The 27,047-nt window shown below is 40.7% G+C and overlaps 1 protein-coding gene across 3 annotated transcripts in view; it reads right to left on the minus strand.

Annotated features, from left to right (window-relative positions):
* The window catches only part of wwox (WW domain containing oxidoreductase), a 947,793-nt gene that overhangs the window by 349,533 nt on the left and 571,213 nt on the right, over positions 1 to 27,047 (minus strand). The window contains exons 9-10 of one of the 3 annotated variants that reach the window (XM_060837946.1): positions 26,744 to 26,820; positions 17,276 to 17,477 (exon numbers count right to left, since the gene is read on the minus strand). The exons of 1 other annotated variant lie outside the window; for it this stretch is intronic. In XM_060837946.1, coding sequence (XP_060693929.1) covers positions 26,749 to 26,820 — 72 coding nt within the window. In that variant the 3' untranslated portion in view covers positions 17,276 to 17,477; positions 26,744 to 26,748. Of the gene's footprint in view, positions 1 to 17,275; positions 17,478 to 26,743; positions 26,821 to 27,047 lie in introns of those variants that run through there. One more of the 3 variants, XM_060837947.1, reaches the window with a different exon arrangement.

Here is a 27,047-nt window from a genome sequence, read left to right on the forward strand (position 1 = left end):
CAGCTGTCTGTCAATTGTGTCTCAGCTGGATGCACTCTTGCTTCAGAACCACAGTTTATGCTCCACCCCAGACCATGAACAAAAATCAAGGTTGATGCACCAGTACATTACTGAAAAAGTGCTGTCCTAGCAGAGGTGCTGTCCATCAGATGACACATTAAATGAAGGCACTGTTCACCTCCTCATCTGGCTGTCGAGGATCCCCAGAGCACTGTTGCATCGGAGAGCTGAGGAGTAATTCATAGTGTCCCGAATTATATCTAACACTCAATCTGCAGTACTAAAAATAGATTATCTGGTCATTATCAAATTTTGTGCAAATTAGCTGCTGCGCTTACTACAACAGTGATTACATTTCAAAACCAATTCACTGACTATAAAGTGTTTTTTAAATGAAAAGTAGTTTCTAAACACATGTCCTTTTTTGAAGTCAAAGGTGTTTCTGGGTTCATTGCAGAGACAGTCCATCATCACAAAACTAGCCAGGGATTTTTAATGCATTCACACTCTTAGTCAAAGAGGCACAAGGAATAGAAATATAACACTGGGGCAGTAAGGTGGGGTCATTTGGAATTTGGGTCAAGGCCTGTTGAAGAGAGGAGTAGAGAAACCCTTACATCTGCCTATATTATCCTTGACCTTAAGTTCTCAAACATGGGACAGATGAGTACAAGGAAAATATATTAGAAGGAAATGCACAGAGATCTGGGAATAGCAAAAAAAAATTCAATCAGTAAATCCATTGGACCAGTAAAAAATTAGTAATAAGCTGTCGTGTTGGGGTAACCAGTTTTCTGTCATCAAACAAAAAGCTGCAATTTCCATCACTCAACGAGAGTCTCTAGTGGCAGAAATTCAATATTGCATGGAGCTTTATTTAGCAGACCCAGACAATTTGTCTAAGGCCACAAGAGTTTTTATGCTATCAATGTAGTTATGCCAGAATTAAATTTTAAACCTTGTGTCAGAACCAATAAAAATTGGTACTGTGTTTATCAAACAAATGTAACATTTTTTTTGCTGAAAAAGCGCAGCAGGTCAGGCAGCATCCAAGGAACAGGAGATTCGACGTTTCGGGCATAAGCCCTTCTTCAGGATTCCTGAAGAAGGGCTTATGCCCGAAATGTCGAATCTCCTGTTCCTTGGATGCTGTCTGACCTGCTGCGCTTTTCCAGCAACACATTTTCAGTTCTGATCTCCAGCATCTGCAGTGCTCACTTTCTCCTCTAACATTTTTTTTCCCTGCTCTTACTTTTAGGAGAAACAAAATACCCAGCTAGGAAGAAGACGAACAACTGAATTGGTCATCTATGGCCAGGAATAGTTTCAAAATAAGTTGTGGAAAACTGTCACTTGGAACTCACTGTGTGGAGAAGGCAAAACATATCAACTGCAGCAGCTCCTTGTGACTTCTGATTCAGTTAAAATAAAGCCTAAAGCTGAAAATCCCAGTAATCTATAAGTGGCAGGACAAGCGTTAACTGTTACGGGAGACATTGCAATAAAATAAGGAGCTCATGAGGATGGAAGTGGATGGGACACGTGGAGGGAAAAGTAGAAGCAGCTGTCAACGCTGGGAAAAGGTCAAGAGTAAGATACTTGATCAGTGAGTGTGGCAGATTGTAAACTCATTTAAACATATGGGGCTGCATCCATTTTAAAAAGTGACAAATATTAAATTAGGTCAAATTTTTCAATCCAAATCAGTCACTGTCATTCTGAGTGAGTGACAGTTGTGAGACACAGGGAGAAGTATACAGAAAAAGAAAATGGAAAAAAGATAAAAGTCTCAGTTATACTCTAGCCAGCGAGGAGATCAAGATGCGCAAGGCATAGTCTTCAGAAAATGAGACACAAAAAGTATTAAAAAAACACAAATAATCAAAACATAATTGCATAATATAAAGAATGTAATGAAGCCGAGTGAGGAATGGAATTATCCCTATCATTGGTTTTATTGATAGAAACGTTTACAATAGGATGTTTAGCTTATTCAATCAATGGCCTCTTCAAATGCCAAAAGCAGAAATGATTGCAGCAGGTCTCAATGGTCAAGTTGATGTGATGTGATCTATGGTGATCCATGATGCAATACATGGTGTGACATTCATGGCCACAGTTACACTTTGGGTTATTCCTCAACTTGTAACTACAGAAGCAGGTGGCGTTTAGAGATGCTTTCTAAAGTAAGGAGATAGGTGCATTAGTCAGAGGGAAATGGGTCTGGGTGGATTACTCTTCGGAGGGTCGGTGTGGACTTGTTGGGCCGAAGGGCCTGTTTCCACGCTGTAGGGAATCTCATCTAAACTGGGTGTGAGACCAAAACTGTCCAGAGTACTCCAGGTGTGATCTCACTAAGGCCGTATACAATTATAAAAACTTCTTTATTAGTTTACTCCAGCCCCTTAGGACTAAAAAAAACCCAAATTTACCAGTGGTTCCTTAACTGCTTGCTGTAATTGTGTGCACTTTTCTGCACTCAATAGACAAGGATACCCAGAACCCTCTGAGTACATACAAAGGCCGTTCTCCAGTCACTGAATAAACAAATCAGCTTTTTTTTTACTGAAGTGGATATCATCACATCTTTATTATAGTTAATTTTTCACATTCTTTCCTAATCAATCACCAATATGTTCCTCTGCAGGGTCTTTGTGCCTACTTCACAGGTTATTTTCTCATCTAACTTTACATCACTGGTAAACATAGACACAATAAAGTCAATCCCCTCTCCTCATTAATAGATTACAATTTGCTGAGCTCCAGATCCTTATGGTACCCTACCAGTTCAGGCTTTATAACTGAAGAACTTAATAAAAACCAGAGGAAGTGTGGAGGCTGTAAATCATGTTCAATACGTTTTCTTGTCTCAGATTTTCCTAAACATATTATCCTAAATTCCACAAGCCCAATTTTGCAACAAACTCTTTTCTGTCAACTCTTGGATACTTTACCAAAACTCTGAATATACCACATCAACTGGTTGTGCCTGATTTACTCTACTAATTGCAACCTCAAAAAAATCCAATGGATGAGGCAAACATGGTTGCCCTTTCACCAAGTCATGAGGACTCTTGCCAAAAATATTGTGATCTTCTCAGAGTCTCTTATCCCTAATAAGGAATTTTCCCTGCCACAGGTGCTGGACTGAGCAGCTTATATCCTTGTTTCTCTCTTCCTCTTTTTCTGAACAGCAGAACTATTGATACTATCTTCCAATTCACGCAGACCGTTCTAAAGCCTGAAGTATTTTAAAAGATTGAACCTAATGTCTCGACAGATCCCGCTTTTAAAATCTGAGAATGTAAACTGTCAGGTCCAGGGGATCTGTCCACCGTTATTTCCAATAATTTATCCAGTACTAAGTTCCCCACTCTTTCGAGAACTTGGGCTTCTCATTACTTTCAGAAGGCTATTATGCCTTCGATCAGAAAGGTGGAAATGAGGGGTTGAACTTTCCAGCCCTGTCTCTGGGTTAGAAGGCGTGAGAATCAGGGAAATAAGGGGTGAGCTGTTTCAGAACAGCTACCCAATGCATTCCTATCTCATAGGAACTTTCCAAGGAGGTAGGTGGGAATCGGTCCAACAGCTGTTACCCCTCCAACACTCTGAGGTGGGCAGCCATTTCTAATAAATTCATTTATGGGATGTGGGTGTTGTTGGCAAGGCCAGCAATTATTGTCCACACCTAATTATCTGGTGGGCACTTAAGAGTCAATAACATTGCTATGAGTCTGGAGTAATGTGTAGACCAAACCAGGTAAGGATTTCCTTTTCTTTAAGGACATGAGTGAACCAGATGGGTTTTTACAACAATTGACAATTGAAACATAGAAGATGGGAGCAGGAGGAGACCATTCAGCCCTTCAAGCTTTCTCCACCATTCATCATGCTCAGAGCCTGATCCTCCAACTCAATAACCTAATCCTGTTTTCTCCTCTCCACCTTTGGCTCCATTCACCAAAGTCCTATTCGTAGCCACCTCTTGGTTTCATGGTCACTATTAGAATAGCTTTTGAATTCCAGTTCTTTTTAAAATTAAGTTCAAATTTCACCATCTTCTGTTCTGAGATTCGAACCCATGACCTCAGAACATTAACCCGAGGTTCTGGATTACGATCCCAGAGACATTATCTCCATGTCACCACATCCTTATAGCGCTGGTTAAGGCCTCAATTAAAGGTGATTTTGAAGCCTCACCAACATGTTAGTGCAGGGAAGCAGACACCATTGCCTTTGGAGGCCTTAGCCCAATGGAGCAACTTCTCTGTGGCATTCTGGAGATAATCAGAACCAAACACTCGGCAGTGTGCAAAGAGGGCTAGGAACAATTGCAGCCGTAACCAATCCATAGGCAATGTTTCCCTCCCAACTTGTGCCAGTCAAAATGTTGCTTATTTCTTTACCCGGCCAGCAAGGGTCGCTTCAAGTTGAGGTATTGTGACTGGCCCATACCTACCTCAGTAACATGCACTCTTTGACATAGGCCCCAGAGCTCCCAGCCCTCTCACTGGACCTTCAGCATTGAGAGGTTACCCATCTTCATGGAAAAAATGCAAACTCAATCGACAGATACTCATATAACTGCTCAATGTGTCTCTCTGCCAGTTAGTGAGGGTTTGTAATCTCCACATGGGTAACACCGAGGCTTCAAAGCCTGTGACTAGAACATTAACTCTGCCTATCTCTTATCATAGAATTACAGTATGGTTACAGCACAGGAAGAGGCAATTTAGCCCATTGGGTCCCTGCTAGCTCTTTTTCAGAAGTAATTTGCCAAGTGCTGTTTCATTGTTGGCTTACAGTTTGCTATTATAATTTCTGCTGTCAGCTGCCATAGAATGCACATTTAAATTTGTTAATCTTTTTTATTTGTAGAATTTGTTCTTATTGCTTCTTGCTAGTGCACTCTTACACCCAGCTTTCTCGTAATGATTTGGTCAAATCCTCAGGCTTACCACTTTTTTTTGGCAACATTACGTTGAGAGCCTGTTCCTTGAATGTAGTGCTGCATTTACAATATTGCGTAAACTATGGTAGGACCACTTTTCCCTGGAGGCCTTTTGTTTCTTAAGGGTGTGGACAGGGGATATGTATTTGCACTAACATTTGCAGACAATATCTAAGATGGTGGCAACAGTGTAGGAAGCGTACGGTCTCCAGTGCCAGGTTTATCCTCCTCCTCTGTATTTCCTTTCTTTTTCTTTTCCCTTCACCTTTTCTCAAATGTACCTGATAAAGAGAGGTCTTCAGAAGGAGGTGGTTTCGATGGGTTCTGCAGTGGCATCGGTGTCTTCAGAGGTCAGCCTGGAGCGAGACTCTTGCGTCCGCATGGATGGGGCCTTTGGCAACAGGATGGCGTGGACTGGGAAGGCCAGAGTGGGACACTCTCAGAGGCATGGCAAGGGCTAGGAATCCAAGGGCAAGACTCTGCTGGTGGTATGTTGTAGCAATGGAGAAGGAAAGGTTGGTCTCCCTTTTAGTGTTTTTTAAAATTTTATTCCAAGTTAATGTGAATGGGCCTATATGTAGGTGACAGTATGCACATTCCACTATATTTTACATTGAATACATATGACAATAAAGGATTATCCAAATTATTTGTTCATGTTTAGATCCCAGCATATCTTCTAATCTCTATCCCCAAGTTACCTTAGCCAGCTCACCTCTCAAAGTTTGATTTGTACATATTTAGTTTAACCAGGTCACTGTCAAGCTCAATATAAAACGAAGGATATTGTGATCATTCTAATTAGAAAACATTGTGATCACTGCTCCCTAGAGTCTCATTCACTACAAGGTTACTTAATAAGCATTTCTAATCACATAATACTGGTTCTAAAATAGCCTATTCCTGACTTGACACATCAATATAACACTGATCTGGAAAACTATCCTGAAATCATCCATTGATGTAAAGGAGCTGGTGTTGGAGTGGGGATGGATAAAGTTAAAAATCACACAACACCAGGTTATAGTCCAACAAGTTTATTAGGAAGTACTAGCTTGGACTATAACCTGGTGTTGTGATTTCCTAACTCAGTTTATATTGAGAGTTGACTGTCTTTTTAATCTCCATTGAAAACTTTATATTTCAACAACAAACATCTCAATAATTCTCAACTAACAGTTTATGTTCTAGTCTATTCCCTGGCTCGTTTCTTATTATCTAATTTTCCACACAGATGCTCTCTAAGGTTACAAAGCAATTTTTCTCCGTTTTATTATCTTTTCTGTGTTTTTTAACCAAACAACAACACAGACAGCAGTAGGGACAGTGAACGGTAAGTGTTCCTTCATCCTGGCAAATACAGTGAGGTACCCACATCCTTTAACAGGCCCTTATTTACTGCAAATTCTCCTCACAACCTCGTCTAATCTCTAGTTATAGTAACAGAACTAAACATAACCTACTAAAGAAAGAATTCCAGCCACTTCACTGTCAATTCAAACATAGGTAAGTGTTACGTTATTGAGAGAGAAATGGCTGATATCCTGTCTGGTGGATTAATTAATTACAGAAAAGATCCACAGAGTGTTTGCTTTTGCAGCTCGTTTTTAGTTTTTTTGAAGTGGCAGCTCCACAAATTTTGGTTATACTTCAGCCACACTAAATTGAGCTCACTCAAAATGTAAATATTTTGACACTTGCTCTATTTAAAAGAGCTGGGAGTGCCTGGTGGAAACAATGTAGAGGGGACTTTACATTCAGATTAAAAAATAGATGGGTTTTACTTTCAGTTTAGAAGAGGAGAGAGGGCTTCACCCTGTATCTAACCTTTTGGTGTCCCTGTCCTGGAGGCGTTTGACAGGGACAGTGTAGAGGGAGCTTTATTTTCAGTTTAAAAATGTAGAAAAGGCCCTGGTTCCACCACAAGACAAGGAGCACAGTGTCCACAAAACCCACTAAATGAGCACTCCACTCAGAATGTTGGTTTTCAATTTGCTTTTTGAAAGCACATTACTTTATAGAATTACAGTTAAGTGCAGCAGTTAACTCTCGAGAGCTCAGGTGTAAAATAAATGAGAGAAGACTGGTTCCAGCAATTCTCATTTCTACTAGTCTGCTTGATGCTGAAAAGTCTCAGTGAAATCCTGGTATGGCTGTTGCTCCCTTTATGACTTTTCTTGGGGCACTTCACACAGCAGGGTGACCGTGATGGACATCACCCAACATTGTAGTCACTGTGTTTATAGTCTGTTACTACTGTTTAGCTCAAGGCCTCCATTGACTTATCCCAAATGGAAATGTTTGTCCTGCTGAAATTTCCCAGAGCTATCAGTGGTCCATCTGCAAAGTCTAATGGGAGGCATTAGGATAATTACGTTTCGGTTCAAAATTATTTAAGATACCACCTCTCCACACTGTTGGGTGATCCCTTCCAGATCAAAACAAATGACAATTTTAAGACAGCAAGAAACATGTCAGCTAATACACCTCAGCAGCAGATATTCTCCATTGGTTATAGTGGTGACTGCATGTGGTCACAAATACACAGCTTACCTTTATACATGTGTATTCACAGCTGTCTAAAAAAAACAGTTTATGACAAATTATTTGGCCACAGGAAACCTATTAGGTTTAAATGTATGGGGTAGCTATGCACAATAACTGCACAATACTTTGCCCCTGCTTGGATTGCACAGTTGAAAGTAGCTGGCATTCTGCACGGAGACAGATTATCAAGGTTTCGATTTTTCACTTTACTTGTCAAGGATCATTTGGAAGCTGTGTTTTTGCAAAAGTACTCAGAGTAAATAGACCATCAACTGTTGTTTCAGGTTTGCGACAGATACCATCTGCTGGCTTGAAAAGAACCCAAAATTTTGTCTCTGAACATTTTTAAAATGAAACCTGATATGGCGACAAATTCCATGGTTCACTGCTAAAAATATTTAGTTTCCATTTATAAGCCGATGACTGATGGACAAGTATTTTGGAGACATAATCAGTTGGAGAGTTCATGCTTTTGGGTTTGCCAGTTGCAGATCTATACTCGAAACACATCACAAAGAGGATGAAAAAAAAAAGCCTTATTACATGTTGCCTAGGACACTATTATAATTTATGTTTGTACATGGTTATCCAAAAGCTCTGCAAAGTTTTACCCAATATCACAAGCAGGTGATGAAGGGTGGACTAGTTCCCTCATTTCCAGCCCTTCTCATTTAGAGTCAGAAAGTCATACAGCACGGAAATAGACCCTTCGGTCCCACTAACTCTTGTCGGACACAGTCCCAAACTAGTCCCACCTGCCTGGTCCTGGCACATGTCCCTCCAGACCTTTCCTATTCATGTATCTAACCAAATGTCCTTTAAACATTGTAATTGTACATGCATCCACCACGTTCAATCCATCCACGAACTATCCTCTGTGTAAAAAATTTGCCTCTTGTGCCTTTTTTGAATCTCTCTCCTCTCACCTTAAAAATGTACTCCTGGTCTTGAAATTCTCCATCTTAGGGAAAAGACAAGTACAATTAACTCTATCTATACCTCTCATTATTTTATAAGCCTTGATCAGGTCACTCTCCACCTCCTACACTCTAGTGAAAAGAGTCCCAGCCTATCCAGCCTTTCTTTATAACTCAAACCTTCCATACTTGACAACATCCTGGTCAATCTCATGTGAACCTCTCCAGCTTAATAATATTCTCCCCAGAACTGGGCAACGGGAACGGGATACAGTATTCCAGAAGAGGCCTCACCAAAGTCCTGTACAACCTCAACTTGATTTCCCAACTTGTACAAAGGACTAAGCAATGAAGGTAAGCGTGTCAAATGCCTTTATAATCAAACTGTCTATGTGTGATGTGTGAGAATTATGTACCTGAATCCCTGGGTTCCTCTTTTTTACAATACTACCCAAAGCCCTGCTTTTAATGGTTTAAGCTCTATCCTTGTTTGTTGTACTAAAATGCATTATTTGCATTTATCCAGATTAAAATCCACCTGCCATTTTTCAGCCCATGGACCCACTTGATTAGGATCACTGTGTCATCTTAAAAAATCTTCTTCACTGTCTACAATGCCACCAATTATTGTATCATCTGCAAACTTACTAATCATGCCTTCTATATTCTCATCCAAATCATTCCTATAAATGACAAACAATAGAGGACCCAGAACCAATCCCTGTGGAACACCGCTGGTCGCAGACTTTCAGTCTGAAAAGCAATCCTCCACCATTACTCGCTGTCTTCTGCCATTAAGCAAATTAAACTAAAACTTAATTCATGAGCAAACGAAGGAGCCAATTACCAAGGATTTCTTGAGTAAGTCATAGCATGATACATTATGGAAACTGACCCTTCAATCCCACTCATCTGTGCTGACCAAATATCCCAATCTGAAATATTTGCATTTACTAGAATTTGTCCAAACCCTTCTAGACCCTTCCTATTTACATACCTACCCAGATGCCTTTTAAATATTGCAACTGTTCCCACCTCTATCACTTTCTCTGGCAGCTCGCTCTATGCACAGATCACTCCTGCATGAAAAAGTTACCTCTCAGGTCCTTTTTAAATCTTTCTCCTCTCCCCTGCACCCTTTCTCCTCTAGTTTTGGACTGCCTCACCCTAGGGAAAAGATCTTGTCTATTTACCCTACCATGCTCCTCATGATTTTATAAACCTCGATAAGGTCATCCCCTCAGCCTCTGAATCTTCAGGGAAAAAGGCACCAACTTATTCAGTTTCTCCTTTTAATGCAAACCCACCAGTTCTGGCATCATCCTTAAAAATCTTTTTTGCACCGTCTCAAGTTAAACAACATCCTTCCTGCAGCAGGGCGACCAGAATAGTGTGCAGGATTCTAAAGGTGGGCTCGCCAATGTCCTCCACAGCTGCAATACAACATCCCAATGCCAATGTTCAATATTTTGACCAATGAAGGCAAATGTCTTCTTCACAACCCAGTCTACATGCAACTCCCCTTTCAAGGAACTATGCACCTGCACCCCTAGATGTCTGTTTGGCAACACTCCCTAGAGCTCTACCATCAACTGTATAAGTCCTGCCCTGGTTTGCCTTATCAAAATGCAACACCTCACATTTATCTAAATTAAACTCTATCTGCCACTTGTTGGCTCATTGGCCCATCTGATCAAAGTACCCTGAGATAATCTTCTTCACTGTCCACTACACCACCAATTTTGGTGTCATCTACAAACTTCCTAACCATACAGCCTATATTCACATCCAAATTGTTTACATAAATGACAAAAAGTAGCAGACCCAGCACCAATCCTTGTGATACACCACTGGACACTGGCCTCCGGTCTGAAAAGGAACCCTCCACCACTATCCTCTGTCTCCTACCTTCAAGTGAATTTTGTATCTAATTAATTGATTAGAAAATATCTATACACTGACTGCTCAGAGAAATCTTTAAAAAATTGCAAAAGTGGCTCTTCATGTATGTTTATATCAAATAAAGATTGTTTGTTCTGATCAAAGCATCTAACTCTCAAGGTGTATTTCGTCTATTGAGACAAGGCCTAACCCTTTCCGTAGTACTATTTTAATACAACAGAGAGGACTTCCTTTCTCAATCTGAAAGACGCTCATTTTCTGTATGATCATGAGATTGTAATCAATGAGACACATACTTTGAACAACATTTTTTTTAAACGAAAAGTACAAAGTCCACCATGAAATGGCACCAACTTTATCCAGATCGTTATGAACCACATAGGCTATAAAATCCATCACTGAGTTCTCATAACCTTTCAAAGTTGTGTAAAAATCCTCAGCTGGAGAAATTTTTCACTGTTGTAAACATGCTCTGAAAATTCGCAAAAAATGTGTACTTCAAATTTAATTATCGGTATTTGAAAGTTATCCCAGGCTCCATTTATTCACTAAATAATTGAACTGTCCTAATTTCAGCTTCCCAAAAATAATTTGCCAATTATTTCTGTTTATCAACGTGCAATATAATGAACTCCAAGTAGGCTCCAGTAGGTTTTGGCTCTTCCCAAAGACTTTTGCAACATGAAACAGACATGGAGGATGTTGGAGAAACTCAGAATGTCCGCTGACTGAAATAAAGAGGAACAGTCAGTTCTGCTATAACGTGGTAGCTCCATTCTCATGCAATCCGTGTTATAAAAAATAAATCATATAGTATCAGCACTGTTTAAACTAATGGGACCAGAATCATATTATAACCAATGCATGCTTTAAAAGCTATGGAGCTGGAAAATGAGTTGCTGGAAAAGCGCAGCACGTCAGGCAGCATCCAAGGAGCTTAAAAGCTATGGAGACAGCGTTCCCAATTTGTCAATCGTGTTATAGCGAATTTGCACTCACAAAATGCATGTTATAGCAGAACGACCTGAACTTTATTTTAAATTTAATTTTGAAGAGAAGTTTATTATTTATTAAACCCAAGAAACAATAATGAAATTGCAACATCAAGCACAAACACAAGTAATTATCTTACAAGGAAAAAGTATCTCATACAAACGGGGAGAACAAAAGTTGAAGAACCCTTCGAGTCCTTCAGGTATTAAATTCTTCGTCTGAGACCACAGTTTAATGGTGAACTTGGATACCCAACTGCAGCTGAATGTAGAATGTTTGAGTTCTCAGTAATAGTTGCTTACTCAGTTTAGTTTTTTTACTGAACTCAGTATTGTAAGATATTGAGAGAAACAGGCAGGGGAGAGGGGAGGGGAGTGAGAGAGCAGGAGAGAGAGAGAGATCCAGTTCCTGTGACATATCTGATTTTGCTTTCCTCTACCTTGGTCCCTTAAACATAGCTGCTGCATTATAGTCCAGTGCACATTCTGGACTCTAGCTTTATTGCCTTTTCAGTCTCTTGTCTTGTTCATTTGCAGATGAACCTTTCATCTCCCAATGTGTGAAATGATCACATTAAAACAGGTGATGCAAAGCTCATGGCAATTTCAGTGTGAACGGCTTTGTTTATTTTACGTAGTTCGCTCAGTCTGCAGTCAGGTAACCACTGCAGCCATTTTAGCTCCATCTTCGTTTTAGTTCATGAAAAGTCTCGATGGCAGAAGTTAAAATTCGATAGTCCACCTTTAACATTACCCTAGCACCAAGAACACTGTGGCTTCTTGGCACAATTATGAATTTTTTTTAAGTCAGGACATTTATTTACACCAAATAATCTTAGAGCAATTGTTTTGTTTAGTTTAGCCTTTATACGCAGATGCTGTTCTATTCAATGCGAGCAAGGTATTTATTCACACAGGCAGGGGGATAGCTGAGTTACAAAATCAGGATTTTTCATCTTTCTTTTCCAAGGAAGAAGCTGCTGACCGTATTCTACTGAAATAGGAGGCACTTGAAACATTCAATGAGCTGGAAATGAATAATTATGACGTATCAGATAGACCAGCTATACTTGAAAGTTGATAACCGGCCAGGACAGGGTAAGATACATGCAGTGACAGTGAGTGAAGTAAAGATGGAAGTTATGGAGTGTTTGGTCATAATCACCCAAAACTCATTAGATGCAGAGTTGAGGCAGAGGACTAGAGATTTGTGAATGATACAAAAAAAGGTAAATATAGGCCCAGCAACTGCAGTATGTTAGTTTAACCTCAATGGTGTCAAAGCTTTTACAAATGATAATCTCTGACAAAATTAGTAAGCAATGAATTAAGGAAAGATAACACAGATTTAAGGACACTTCTGTTCAACTAACTTGAGCTTTCAGAGGAGGGGTAACAGAGAGGGTTGATGAGGCTTCAACAGATCATATGAAGTGTGTGGATTTCCAAGTGGTAAAGTTAGAGCCCATGAAATAAATGGGTCAGTAGTCACACAGACACACCATCTGCTGAGTGGCAGGAAACAGAGTATTACTGATTCTTTTCAGACTGGAGCGAGGTTCATAATTCAGTTTCCTAGGGATCGGTGTTCGAACGCTATGTATACGGATATCCCACACTTTGGCACAATCTCAAAATTCACAGATTGCACAAAACTTGGAAGCATTGTGAACTGTGAGAAGGATTCTGAGAAACTTCAACTGGACATACACAGGCTAGTGGATTGGGCAGAATGACAGAAATCAATGCAGAGAAACATGCAGCAATTTTGACAGGAAGAACGAGGGAAGGCCATAGAAAAACAAAGGAAATAGTCTTAAAAGGAGCTGGAAGAGCAGCGGCACCTGGGGGTATATATGCAGAAAACTGAAGGTGACACAATATCTTGATAGCCCAGCAAATAAAGTATATGGGCTTCATAAATATAACACAAGTATAAAGCAAGGATACTATGAGAATCCTGAATAAAACACTACTTCGTACTCAATTGGAGCCATGCATCCAGTTCTGGATACCACCTTGTCAGAAGGTTGTGAAAACAATAAGGAGAAAGGTTCCAGGGATGATGAACATCAGTTACATAGATAGGTTGGACAAGTTGGTGTTGTTCTCCTTGGAACAGAGAAGATTGTGAAGAGGTTTAGTAGAGATGTTCACAATCATGAGATACCAAGACAAAGTAGATAATGAGCTACTTTTCCCATTGGCAGACACCAATTTAAGCTGATTGGTCATAGAAGCAACAGCAACGTGAGGGAGCTTTTCTTAATATATTGAGTGAGTAAGATCTGGAATCCACTGGCTTATATTGTGGTGAAGGCAAATTCAAACATAACTTTCAAAAGGGGAATCAGATAATTATTTGAAGAGAAATGATTTGCAGAATAAAAAAGGGTGCGTGGATCCAAAGGAATTCCACTTGCAGCAAACTGATATAGACACCATAGCCAAATAGTCTCCTACTGTATACCAGCCAATGATTCAAGGAATTTATGTTCATAAGTGATTGCTTTCAATTTTGTCGATAATACATCATGTCATGAAATGGTCTTGCGTTTTCTGTGACAGTGCTAGGCAGCAATTTTTTACCTTCACTATTTCCCCTGGTAGCACTTTCAGTCAAGTGCCATTCCAGGGCTGCAGCTCAAAAATCTAGGCGCTCCAGTGCAGTACTGAGGAATGTTGAACTGCCAAAGATGCTATTTGTTGGATGCAACATTAAAGTGAGGCTCCATTTGCCCTCTTAGGTAGAAATAAAACAATCTATTTCAAAGAAGTGTAGAAGAATTCTGGCACATATCGTGGTCGATAATTATGTGTCATCAACATCACAAAAGCGAAACATTGATAATTATTAAATTGCTGTTTATGGGATCTTACTGTACATGCATTACTCTATTTCCTCTAATTCAATAATGACTACAAAAATAAAGTAGGACAGCAGTATTAATAATAATACCTTATTGAGGATAAAACAATTTGTTGTGGAAATCAGCTGATGGGTTTGGGGTTGCATGGAATTAACATGATGACCTGACAGCATTTTCTGTCCAAAAATGTTTAAATTGGCTGCATACTTGTTTCTTTTTCACTCTTAAAGTCTATGGTGGGATGGGGAGGAAGAGGGTGTGGTACCTGGGCATAGATACATGAGGGTCATCTTGCATGACTATCCAATAATGAACAATCATAATCATTTGCAACACTGGATATTACTTAATTAAGTAGGAATGTTTTTCATTGTAGAATTGCAGTTTAAACTAAAATGCAAGGCATGCAAAACCATAATAGGCTAAGGATTCTTAATCAATACAACAGGTATTTCAGTGGTAAGGGGTTAGTGCATTTAAACCATTTTTTACAGCTCAATTTCCCTCCGATCACACCAGCTGACATGTCCATATGTCATTATAAATCCGCCTGTGAATCTGCAATAAATGGCTAAGATGGTTACATTTAACAGCTGCATGCCAGAGAATTTATCATTTCTTTTTGCCATTTGAACCGTTTCTCACATCTTCGTTCAGTTTGGAGATGAAATTACACATTTTATTCCTTTCACAATTCATGGAAACCTCACCATATAATTTGCATTTTTGTTTAATTCTTGCTCAATAGTGAGGCAACTTTCTCACTTTGTCACAGCTTCCTGCAAGTTTTCAAAACCAAACCTCAATGTACTTCCGGAGGTAGAGTTTCTCTCAAAATGCTCATCAGGAAAATAGAATGAGGGAACTAAAAATCCTTTGGAATCATTAAAAGAAGATGCTACAAGACACAAGATGCGACGAATTCTCTTGTCCTGTCTGAATAAATATACAGCAACAACATGAAATTTATTCTGGATAACTAGGTACTATGCATGAGTGTTCACTTGTTCAATCTCGCAGCTGCATTATGGCAGTTGTAACACTCCTCAACAGTGGCTGTACTGTATTTGTAATTCCATTGATTGTTGTGGGTGTGCTGCAAATTTTGATGAATTCCTTGCCAGTATGTTCACTTGTTAATTTCTTTCTGCTTAAAGGGAAATCGACACTAATGAAGAACACAGTTTATAATCCCATTTGCCCCTCTGTTTCAGTACATTCGCCTTGTGCCTCTCAAATCTGTCCTGTTACTGCACATTGTGATGACGCAAGTGGCGAGTAAGACCAATGGTGTTTTGCAACCAATGGAAGGAATCCTGCAAAAAGTCCAACTTACTCTTCAATCTTTCATCATCACGAACGAAGAATGGGCGCATTGAGAAGGAATTAAGGAGAAAATGGTGGCCTAGCGGTATTATCATTGGACTGTTAATCCAGAGGCCCATGTAATGTTCTGGGGACCTAGGTTCAAATCCCGCCATGGCAGATGGTTTCAATTAAAAAAAAATCTGGAATTAAGTGTCTAATCTAATGATGACCATGAAACCATTGTTGATTTCCTAAAAAAAACCCATCTGATGTCTTTTAGGAAAGGAATCACTTAAGGAAATCAGAGGTTTCGATAGGGTGGACAATGAGAGCCTTTTTCCTCGGATGGTGATGGCTAGCATGAGGGAACAAAGCTTTAAATTGAGGGGTGATAGATTTAGGACAGATATCAGGGGTAGTTTCTTTACTTAGAGAGTAGTAGGGGTGTGGAATGGCTTTCCTGCAACAGTAGTACACTCGCTGATGTCAAGGACATTTAAATGGGCATTGGACATACATATGGATTATAATGGAACGGCGTAGGTTAGATGGGCATCAGATTAATTTCACAGGTCGGCGCAACATTGAGGGCTGAAGGGCCGGTACTGCACTCTAACGTTCTGTGTTCAATGAAACTACTATCCTTACTGGTCTGGCCTATATGTGACTCTAAACCCACAGCAAAGCAGTTGACTCTTAACTGCCCAATGGGCGATAAATGTTGGCTTAACCACCGATGCCCTCATCCTGTCAATCAATAAAAAAGATCTGAACTACCCTCAGCTGCAGGATCTGGTGGATACTAGTATTACACTCTTCCCAACATTATTTCGATTGATTTCAATCAAGCTGTGTGTAAAGTTAGTGTTGCATCCAGTCCTATCAGATTCCTGACCAAAGAACAAGGTTAAAATTGCATCAATTATCTCAGCTTTTGGAGGAATTTAAACAAGTCAGAAGGTGGAAATTGGAGAGGAGCTGCCATGCTTTCCTATGGGGACAATGTACCTGTGACAAGAACAGAAAATACTGAAGAACCTCATCAGGTTCAGTAGCATCTGTAGAGAGAAAGTAGATAGTCAATGTTGCAGTATTGCATTTTTACTTCTTCAAATGAGTCTCCACCATCTCGGCAGAACAAGCAGAGAGTGGATGCAGCACTAAAGGATCTCCCCATATGTATAAGCTGATGTATCAATAAATACCAAATGCAAGTCTTCCAAGCTCAAACAAAAAGTTATTTATAATAGCCCTGGTTGAGTTAAGTCCTGGAGCTGCATTTGCCAACATAACAGCACCTAAACGTAATTAGCTGCACTTTTGATGCATTGAATTATTTTTGAGAGACACACTACAATGGCACATAAAAATAAGTCTTTTATTCTCTTTACACGGGTTTATTTTACAAACAGAAAGGATTCCAAACACAAAAGGGGGAGGAGGAAGTCAGTGAGCCTTGGTGGAGTCAGGAATGATAAACCAATTGTTGGTTAGCTCTGTTTACTGGATGGCTGGTTTGTGATGCACAGTAATGCCAATAGTGTTGGTTCAATTCCTGCACCAGCTGAGGTTTATATGAAGTACATTCCTCACACTGAAAAATCTTAAGTGCATCCAAATATGAAAAAAGATTTGGAAGCCTAGTTGAAGAAATAGGTGAAGGAAGAGCCTGTTGATTAAGCAAAGGCATTAAGCCTGAGAGCACTGCATTCCTTCACTTACACATTACAAATGAACACGGATAATAAAGATATGATCTGTGGTATTTTATTCTCAGCTTTAGTTGTCATCACAATTTCAGTAAAATATAATAGCAGGCATTTGAAGCATTTTTGTAGTTACCATTACAAGTATTTTCTCATCAGACTTTGAGGGACTGTAATGGTGGGTGGGTGACATTTTTACGTTCTGTTCAGTTATTCGATGGAATACATCCAGGAGTACAGTTGTTGCTTTTGCTCTTCCAAGGTTAAGCTGTGATTGGAAAGCACTTTGAAGGAATAAAAGATCAAGGTGAAGAATAGGTAAAAATGGAGCAATCTGACACAAAATAGTAAGCATTGGCCAGAAGTAAAATATAAGTTCAGCACCATTTTTCACAATTGGCCTAATGGCAACAATAGCTTTATAAAACATTGGTAACATTAGGTTTCAACATGGATCATTTGAAGTATCTGTGATGCTAAATAAATTATGAACCTCCTGGCAGCCATGAGCTCAATTACTTTTGTCTGTCATGTAACCTCAAGGACTGTCTCAGCACCAATATTCTCACCTCTGAAACCTGGTAAAGATAAATAAATGCGATTGCAAAGTAAAGAAATGCTAATGCTGCTCATTGCAACATCTGCCCTATTGACCAATTAGACAAGCAATAAATTAATCAGCCAATTATGTTTCAACTATTTGTGGGACCTGAGGGTTGAATCTTAGGGCCTCATCCTATCTGGGCTGTAATCATTTCATCTTCCAATGGGGCAAGGAGGAGTCAGCCTACCCAGCTGGTTGACCAGTCAGATTAACATGGTTTGCTGGGGAGAGGAGGAAAGGCAGCACAGTAGTGTCCCTGCCTCTGAACCAGGTGGCCAGAGTGCATGTCCCATCTGCTCCAGAAGTGTGTCATAACATATTTGAACAGATAAGTTAGGAACATACCTCTGTAATACCTCTGTATTCCAGGTTATTGCAGTAGCTGGCACAATGAAGAGACTGGACCAAGGTCAGCATGAGAGACACCCTGTTGTTTCTGATCTCGTCTTCCTGTGACCTCCAAAAGCTAGTGCTTCCAAATAAACCTGTTGGACTATAACCTGGTGTTGTGTGATTTTAAACTTTGTACACCGCAGTCCAACACTGGCATCTCCAAATCATGATCGCCCCCACCTCAGAGACCGCCTCTGACGGTTGACAACTCTTGGTAGCCAGGATGTCCCTGTCTTGGCTCTTAACTCTGGGAGGAAACCCAATCGCCCCGGCAAATTGATCAGCTGCCTGACCACTAGCAGATCCTCACATCAACACATTTTTTTGTTTAAAAACAGCCAATTGCAGCCCTGGTTGAGTTAAGTCCTGGAGCTGCATTTGCCAACATAACAGCACCTAAACGTAATTAGCTGCACTTTTGATGCATTGAATTATTTTTGCGAGACACACTACAATGGCACATAAATATAAGTCTTTTATTCTCTTTACACGGGTTTATTTTACAAACAGAAAGGATTCCAAACACAAAAGGGGGAGGAGGAAGTCAGTGAGCCTTGGTGGAGTCAGGAATAATGAACCAATTGTTGGTTAGCTCTGTTTACTGGATGGCTGGTTTGTGATGCACAGTAATGCCAATAGTGTTGGTTCAATCCTGCACCAGCTGAGGTTTATATGAAGTACATTCCTCAACCTCTCCTTCTAGCCCAAGGTGACCCTCTGATGAAACTCACCACTAATCAGAAACTCCCTCTAACCCTATCGCAGCCCTATGGCCCTCTGGATCTATGGCAACTTCACGTTTGTGGATAGCATGTTTAGTGAGCTGGTCATGTCACCAGTTGGGGTTGGTGACCACAGAAAGACAAGTAAGTGCAGCTGGCAGTGCAGGAATCCCCAATGGTCATTCCCCTCTGAAACATGGATTATACTGTTTTGTACACTATTGGGGTGGGGGTGGTCTCTCCACAGAAAGCAACAGCAGCAGTCAGATCAGTGGCACCATGACTTGCACTGTTATAGAGCAAGGAGTGTCAAAGTGTAGGTGAGGAGGAGTGGTAGGGGACTCTGTACACAAGTGAGACTCCACTATGGTGTATTGACTCCCTGGTACCAGGATCAAGGATGTCTCTGAGCAGACACAGGATATTCTGAAGGGGGGGGGGGGAATAGTAAGCAGCCAGAGTTTGTGGCTCATATTGGTACCAACAACATTGGCAGAAAAGAGAGATGAAGTACTGTAAAGGAAGTTCAGTGAGTTAGGTAGGAAGTTGAAAATCAGGACCTTCAGGGTTGTAGTCTCAGGATTACTTCCTGTGCCACATGCCAGTGAGACTAGGAATAGGAAGATGGTGCAGTTAAATATCATAGAATCCCTATAGAGTGGAAACAGGCCATTTGTCCTAACAAGTCCACACCAACCCTCCAAAGAGTAATCTACCCAGACCCATTCCCCTACCCTATTACTCATTTACTCCCCCACCCACCTCCGACTAATACACCTAACCTACACATCCCTGAACACTGTGGAGAATCAGCAGACACGGGGAGAATGTGAAAATTCCACACAGACAGTCGTCCAAGGCTGGAATTGAACACAGGACCCTGGCACTGTGAGGCAGCCATGCTAATCACTGAATCACCGTATCGCCCTTTTTGAAAAGAAACCCTTTTTGAAAAGAGCTAGGGGATTAAATATGTGGTGAGCTGAAAATGTGTTGCTGGAAAAGCGCAGCAGGTCAGGCAGCATCCAAAGAACAGGAGATTCAATGTTTCGGGTATAAGCCCTTCTTCAGCCCTTCCTATTAAAAATGTGGTTAAAGAGCGAGTGTAGGAGGGAGAGCTTCAGTAATGTGGATCGTTGGGATGTCTTTTGAGGCACTGGGACTTGTAGAAGAAGGGTGTGTGGTGCATAAACTGGATGGGCACAAATATCCTTGCAGGGAAGCTGTGCCACAGAGGAGGGTTTAAATGAGTGTGGCATGGAGCACGGGGATCAGAGCAATAAATTAGCAGGGAGTAGCTAGGGGAAGGCCCACTCAAGGGCAAAGGAGGGAATTTATACGTGGAGTCGAAGGAAGGGGGAAGGTCCTTAACAAATACTTACCATTTGTTTTCACAAAGGAGGAGGACATGATGGATTGTGAGCCTCTAAAGGGCTACGTTGATATTCTAGGACATATCAGTACAAAAAAGAAGGTAGTATTGAATGGTTTGAAAAGCATTAAGGTAGGCGAGTCCCCAGCACCTGATGGAATCTATCCCAGAATGCTGAGGAAGGAAACTGCTGGGGGGGCTTGTATGAAATGTTTGCGTCCTCTTTAGTCACAGGAGAGGTCCCAGAGGGCTGGAGAATAGCAACATTGTTCCTTTGTTTAAGAAGGGCAACAGGATTTGTTCAGGAAATTACACACCTGTGGGTATTATGACACTGGTAGGGAAATTATTGGAGAAGATCGTTAGGTATAGGATTAACTCACATTTGGAAAAATATGGACATATGAATGATAGGCAGTGTGGCTTTGGGGTAAGTTGAGTCTCATAAACTTGACTGAGTTTTTGAAGAAGTGATAAAGATGATTGATGAGGGCAGGGTGGTAGATGTTGTCTATATTAACTTTAGCATTGCCTTTGAGAAGATTCCTTATGGCAGATTGATACAAAAGGTGAAGTCACATGGGATCCAATGGTGAGCTGGTATGATGGATACAGAATTGGCTTAGTCATAGAAGATAGAGAATAGCAGCGGAAGTGTGTTTTTCTGACTGGAGATCTATGACCAGCAGTTGTTTACAGGGATCAGAGCTGGGACCCCGGTTGTTTAAAATATACATCAATGATTTGTAGGAGAATGGTCTGATTAGTAAATTTGAGGATGATACAAAGATTAGGGAAGCTGCAAATAGGAGAATTGTCAAGAGGATACAGCAGGACATAGATAGGCTAGAGGCTTGGGCTGAGAAATGGCAGATGGAATTTAATCCAGACAAATGTAAGGTGATGCATTTTGGGAGATCAGATGCAAGAGAGAAGTGTACAGTCATGTTGCAGCTATTAAGAACTTTAATTAGGCCACATTAGGAACATTGTATACAGTTCTCGTTGCCATTATACCAGAAGGATATGGAAGCATTGGACAGGGTGCAGAAATGGATTACTAGGATGTCATCTGGTTTGGCGGATATTAGCTGTGAAGAGAGATTGGACAAACTTGGTTTGTTTTCACTAGAACGTTGAAGGATGAAGGACAACCAGATAGAAGCTGACAAAATTATGAAAGGCAAGGACAGAACAATTTGACTCTTCATCCCAGGACAGAAATATCAATTACTAGGGGACAGAGGCCTCAGGTAAAAGAGTTAGGTTTAAAGGTGATGTGAGAGGCAATTTTTTAACACAGAGGGCAGTGAGTGCCTGGAATATGCTGTCACAGGAGGTGGTGGAGGCAGATACAATAGCAGCATTCAAGAGGCATCTTGATAGATACATGAATAGGCAGTGAATGGAGGGATATGGACCACACAGAGGCAAACGGTTTTAATTTAAAAGGGCGTTGATGCAATGTGGTGGGCCGAAGGGCCAGTTCCTGTGCTATACTGTTCCTTGTTCAACTGAAAGAAACTGTTTTAATTTAGATGTGAACCTTATACAAAGAGTTCCACAGAAATAAAACGATATTGATTATGCAAGGAGCTACAAAACTGAATGTACCCTCAAGATATTCTGTTTAAAGCAAAAATGCTAGTGTTAGCAATGTAAGATGCAAGTAGTTGAACATAGGAAGTATAGTCGGTAAACTTGCAGATGACACCAAAATTGGAGGTGCAGTGGACAGCGAAGAAGACTGTCTAAGAGTACAATGAGATCTTGATCAGATGGGCCAATGGGCTGAGGAGTGGCTGATAGAGTTTAATTTAGATAAGTGTGAGGTGCTGCATTTTGAAAAGGCAAATCAGCGCAGGGCTTAAACACTTAATGGTAAGGACATGGGGAGTGTTACTGAACAAAGAGACCTTGGAGTGGGGGTTCATAGTTCCTTGAAAGTAGAGTTGCAGGTAGATAGGAAAGTGAAGAAGGTATTTGGTTATCTTTCCTTCAGTGGTCAGAGCATTGAGTATAGGAGTTGGGAGATCATGTTGCAGCTGAAGAGGACATTGCTTAGGCCACTTGTGGAATATGGCTTGCAGTTCTGGTCTCCTTCCTCTCTGAAGGATGTTGTGAAACTTGAAAAGGTTCAGAAAACATTTACAAGGACGTTGCCAGGGTTGGAGGATTTGAGCTACAGGGAGACACTGAATAGGCTGGGGCTATTTTCCCTGGAACGCCAGAAGCTGAGGTACCTTATAGAGGTATTTAAAATCATGAGGGGCATGGATAGGATAAATAGATAGCGTCTTTTTCCCTGGGGTGGGGGAGTCCAGGACTAGAAGACATAGGTTTAGGGTGAGAGGGGAAAGATATAAAAGGGAACTAAGGGGTAAATTTTTCACACAGAGGGTGGTGCGTGTATGGAATGAGCTGCCAGAGGAAGTGGTGGAGGTTGGTACAATTCCACAATTTAAAAGGTATCTGGATGGATACATGAGAAGGAAGGGTTTAGAGGGATTTGGACCAAGTGCTGGCAAATGGGCCTAGATTATGGGCGGCACACTGGTTAGCACTGTTGCCTCACAGCGCCAGAGACCTAGGTTCAATTCCTGCCTCAGGCAACTGACTGTGTGGAGTTCGCACATTCTCCCCATATCTGCGAGGTTTCCTCCGGGTGCTCCGGTTTCCTCCCACAGTCCAAAAATGTGCAGGTTAGGTGAATTGGCCATGCTAAATTGCCCGTAGTGTTAGGTGCAGGGGTAAACGCAGGGGAATGGGTCTGGGTGGGTTGCGCTTCGGCGGATTGGTGTGGACTTGTTGGGTTGAAGGGACTGTTTCCACACTGTAAGTGATCTAATCTAATCTAATTAGGTTAGGATATCTGGTCAGCATGGACAAGGTGGACCGAAGAATCTGCTTCTGTGTTGTACATCTCTATGACTCTAAGAGTCTAGTAGAAGTGCTAAAATTCAACACGAGAACAAGTTTTATTTTCAGTCAGCTCACTAGACTGTAGCTATGCAAGCTCAGGAAGTTGGAGCCAGAAATTTAGGGACAAATATGACAGGGTCACAAACTGATCTTAAAAAGAAAGATCAGTTGGGGCGGCACAATGGCACTGCTGTCTCACAGCGCCAGGGTCCCAGGTTCAATTCCAGCCTCAGGCAACTGTCTGTGTGGAGCTTGCACATTCTCCTCGTGTCTGTGTGAGTTTCCTCCGGATGCTATGATTTCCTTCCACAATCCAAAGATGTGCAGGTCAGGTGAATTGGCCACATTAAATTGCCCATAGTGCTGGGTACATTGGTCAGAGGGAAATGAGTGGGTCGGTGTGGACTGGTTGGGCTGAACGGCCTGTAGGGAATCGAATCTAAAAAAAATCCAATGTGTAACTATTTCATTTTGAGCATTTCCAAGCCTCTGTAAAATCAGGACACAAGAACATAATAAATAAGAGCAGGAATGGACAAATGCTCTGTGAAGCCTGTTCCCCTACTTGACTGATCTTTAGCTTCAACTCTACTTTCCTACCTGTTTGACATATTTGTTGATTCCCTGAGACCAACACTGTTTATCTCAGCCTTAAACAAATGGCACAATCCAAACCCTCTGACACTGAAAATTCCATATATTCAAAACTTTCGACAAAAGAATTTTCGCTTCATCATAGTCTTTCAGGAGGCAGCCTCTTGATGGTGCAGTGGCAATGTCCTGTAGATTCCCTACAGTGTGGAAACAGGCCCATCGGCCCAACAAGTCCACACAGACCCTCTGAAGAGTAATCCACCCAGACTCATTTCCCTCTGACTAATGCACCTAACACTATGGGCAATTTAGCATGGCCAATTCACCTGACCTGCACATCTTTTGGACAAGGAGAATATGCAAACTCCACATGCTCACCTGAGGCTGGAATTGAACCTGGGTGTCTGGTGCTGTGAGGCAGCAGTGCTAACCACTGGAGCCACTGTGTTGCCCGATGTGTAGGTTTAAATCTCACCTGCTCCATTTGTGTATTGTAACAAGTCTGAACAGGTGAATTAAAATGACAAAAATAAAGTTGGTTTCTTCTCCTGTGGGGGATAGCTTTTGGACAGGGAAAGGGTCTAGAAGGGAAAGGTGGACACTGCTGTTTGTACTGAACTGGAGATTTACAATAAATCCCTTGGAAGTCTCTGAATATTTTCTGCTGCCTAATTCAATATGTAGACATTGGCCTGTTAAACACTGCCAACATGGAAACTCTCATAAATCTCTGCTCTCTTACTTCCGGTCCACTGATCACTCCTCAACCTATGTTTGTAAATCACTCACAGTCCTTATTTTGTTTAGTAATCCTTTTGTCTGGCACTTTATTCAATGACTTGTAGAAAACTAAGCATGTTATAAATACTGGCACTCTTAACTGCTCTGCAAGTTCAATACTGGGGAGAAAAACCCTTGTGAATTTGTCAACAGGACTTTCATAAAACCACAATGACCTGATCTAACAATACTATATGTTCCAAGGTGTATCGCTAAGAATTCCTGAATAATAGAGTTTAGCTTTATCCCAATGATGAAATGAGGCAAACAGGCCTGTGGTTCCCTAATTTATTTAGAACATAGAATCCTTACAGTGCTGAAAGAGGCCATTCAGCCCATTGAGTCCTTAATTTGCTCATTACCGATGATACTTTCTCTCGACTCTTTCTCTTAGGTGCCGACATTTACTTCAGTTACTCTCTTTCTTCTTAAGTACTTGTACTTAAGAATTTACAACCTGCTTTTAATGTTCCTAGCTACATTATCACCATATTTTATATTTTCCGTTTTGAAAACATAATCGTGGTCTTTCCCTTGCTTCAAGAACATTCCCGATCCTCAGTTTACTGCTGGTATTTTTTGCAACATAGTACATGCATTTAAAAAAAAATCTAATACTATTTCTATTTTTTTTAGGTCCACAAGATGGCCAATATGGGAACTGGCACAATGCCATTCTTTCACATTGAATGGGTGCTCTTTTAAAGTTGAAGACCCTTTTGACCATATGAGAAAGACATTTACACACCTGTATCTCTGTCATAGTTGAGTTGCAAATGCTCGACGTTAACTAGATACTTGAATTTAAAAAAGACAACAATGTCATGGATATTTTGAGAAGTGCAACACTCAAACAAAAAAGCCAGCCATAACTATGATTAACACTGACGAAAGGACGGGCCGAAAGGCTGAAATATTAGTACTGTTTCCTGCTCCCACAGTGCTGCCTTATCTGCTCACTATTTCAGGCTTTTTCTTTGTCTTCATTCAAATGAACAGCTTTGTTTAAAATACCACTTTGCCTACAATGGTAAAAACATAAATGAACGTAATCTCTTGCTGCAAATGAGGTGCCAGAAGTAAGTGAGTGAAGGTACCAAAATGCACCTCAAGAAATAAATGCTCACTGTGCCACAGATTCTGTGTTGGTGTGCAAAAGGCCTGTTGGTTATATTCTTCCACCTGACACTGCTGTCCCCAAATAAAAATAAAGCCACAAACTCAATTTTGACACAATCGCACAGGCAGTGGCTGCCTTGTAAACCAATTAATTTTTACTGTTGAAAGAGTATTTTTTTTGGCAGCAAAATCACTCATCACTTTCTGCCTCAATGTCCCTGCTTCACTGTCTGAACCATCAGATTAACACAAAAACAAAACACTGTGAATGCTGAGAATAGGCAATTACAAAAAAAACTTATTGTCCAGTCAACCAATGCTGTTTGCAACTTTTTCCCAGCATTTACATCCCTTGTAGCATTCGGCCATTTTTAAAAATTCAAACAAGGTCAGTTATGGCAGGGGATTTTTTTAACATTACCCATAATGCTTCACATTTCTAATGCAACCCACACAGTCTGGGTCTATGACCAGTCATGAGTAATTTTTTTTGACATTGGATTTCTGAGATGAGAAATAGTTTCTTGGAAAACTTTGCGCTGTAAATGGTGGAGATGGCATTGGAGTGCTAATGTCAGCAGCCTAGTAATTAAGAAAGACGCAGATTCCAATCCCATCACAGCAGCTTTTAAGTTGAATTTTGAAAACTCTAGAATGTAAAGCTACTAATGGTGACCATGAAAATGATCACCCATTGTTTTGAAAACCCACCTTATTTTACTAATGTCTTTTAGGGAAGGAAATCTAGTCTGACCTATAAGTGACTCCAGACCCACAGCAATTTGATTGATACATAACCACCCTCCACCATATGGTTTATCAACAATTAAGGATGGACAAAAAATGCTGGTCTAATCAATGACGAAAACACCCCATGAAAGATTTTTAACAAGTTAACAAAATGTTGGCGTGCAAAAAGAAATTCTTAGTTAATTTTGCGAATGAGAACAAAATGGCAATAGGTGCAGGATGGGGTTTTTAATTACAAGAATTGGAATAAACCACAGGTCACAGCGATAAACCCAAATGAAGGAAATTACTTGCCTCATTTAGCTCATTCTTGCTGTGAATTTCCCCATCACAGCATCCATCTGACTTTCCGATGACTGGGCTCCATTTTCCTATTCAGAGGGAATTACAGAGATTGGCTATTACTGTAAGGTGTGTTCCTTGGCATCTGATTCTACATATCGTTGTGCAGTCACGATTCAGTTTGAAACAAATAGAACTTTCCTTTATGATTCTGCTTAGAAACTGTATTATCATGGGAACGTTTAGTGCCATTTGGTTCCTCTGAAAGCTTGAAGAGTCTGAATTTTTCTTCCTTAAGATGCAGGGTACTAGGGGA

Source organism: Hemiscyllium ocellatum, chromosome 17 (genome assembly GCF_020745735.1).
Source record: "Hemiscyllium ocellatum isolate sHemOce1 chromosome 17, sHemOce1.pat.X.cur, whole genome shotgun sequence".
Lineage (NCBI taxonomy): Eukaryota > Metazoa > Chordata > Chondrichthyes > Orectolobiformes > Hemiscylliidae > Hemiscyllium > Hemiscyllium ocellatum.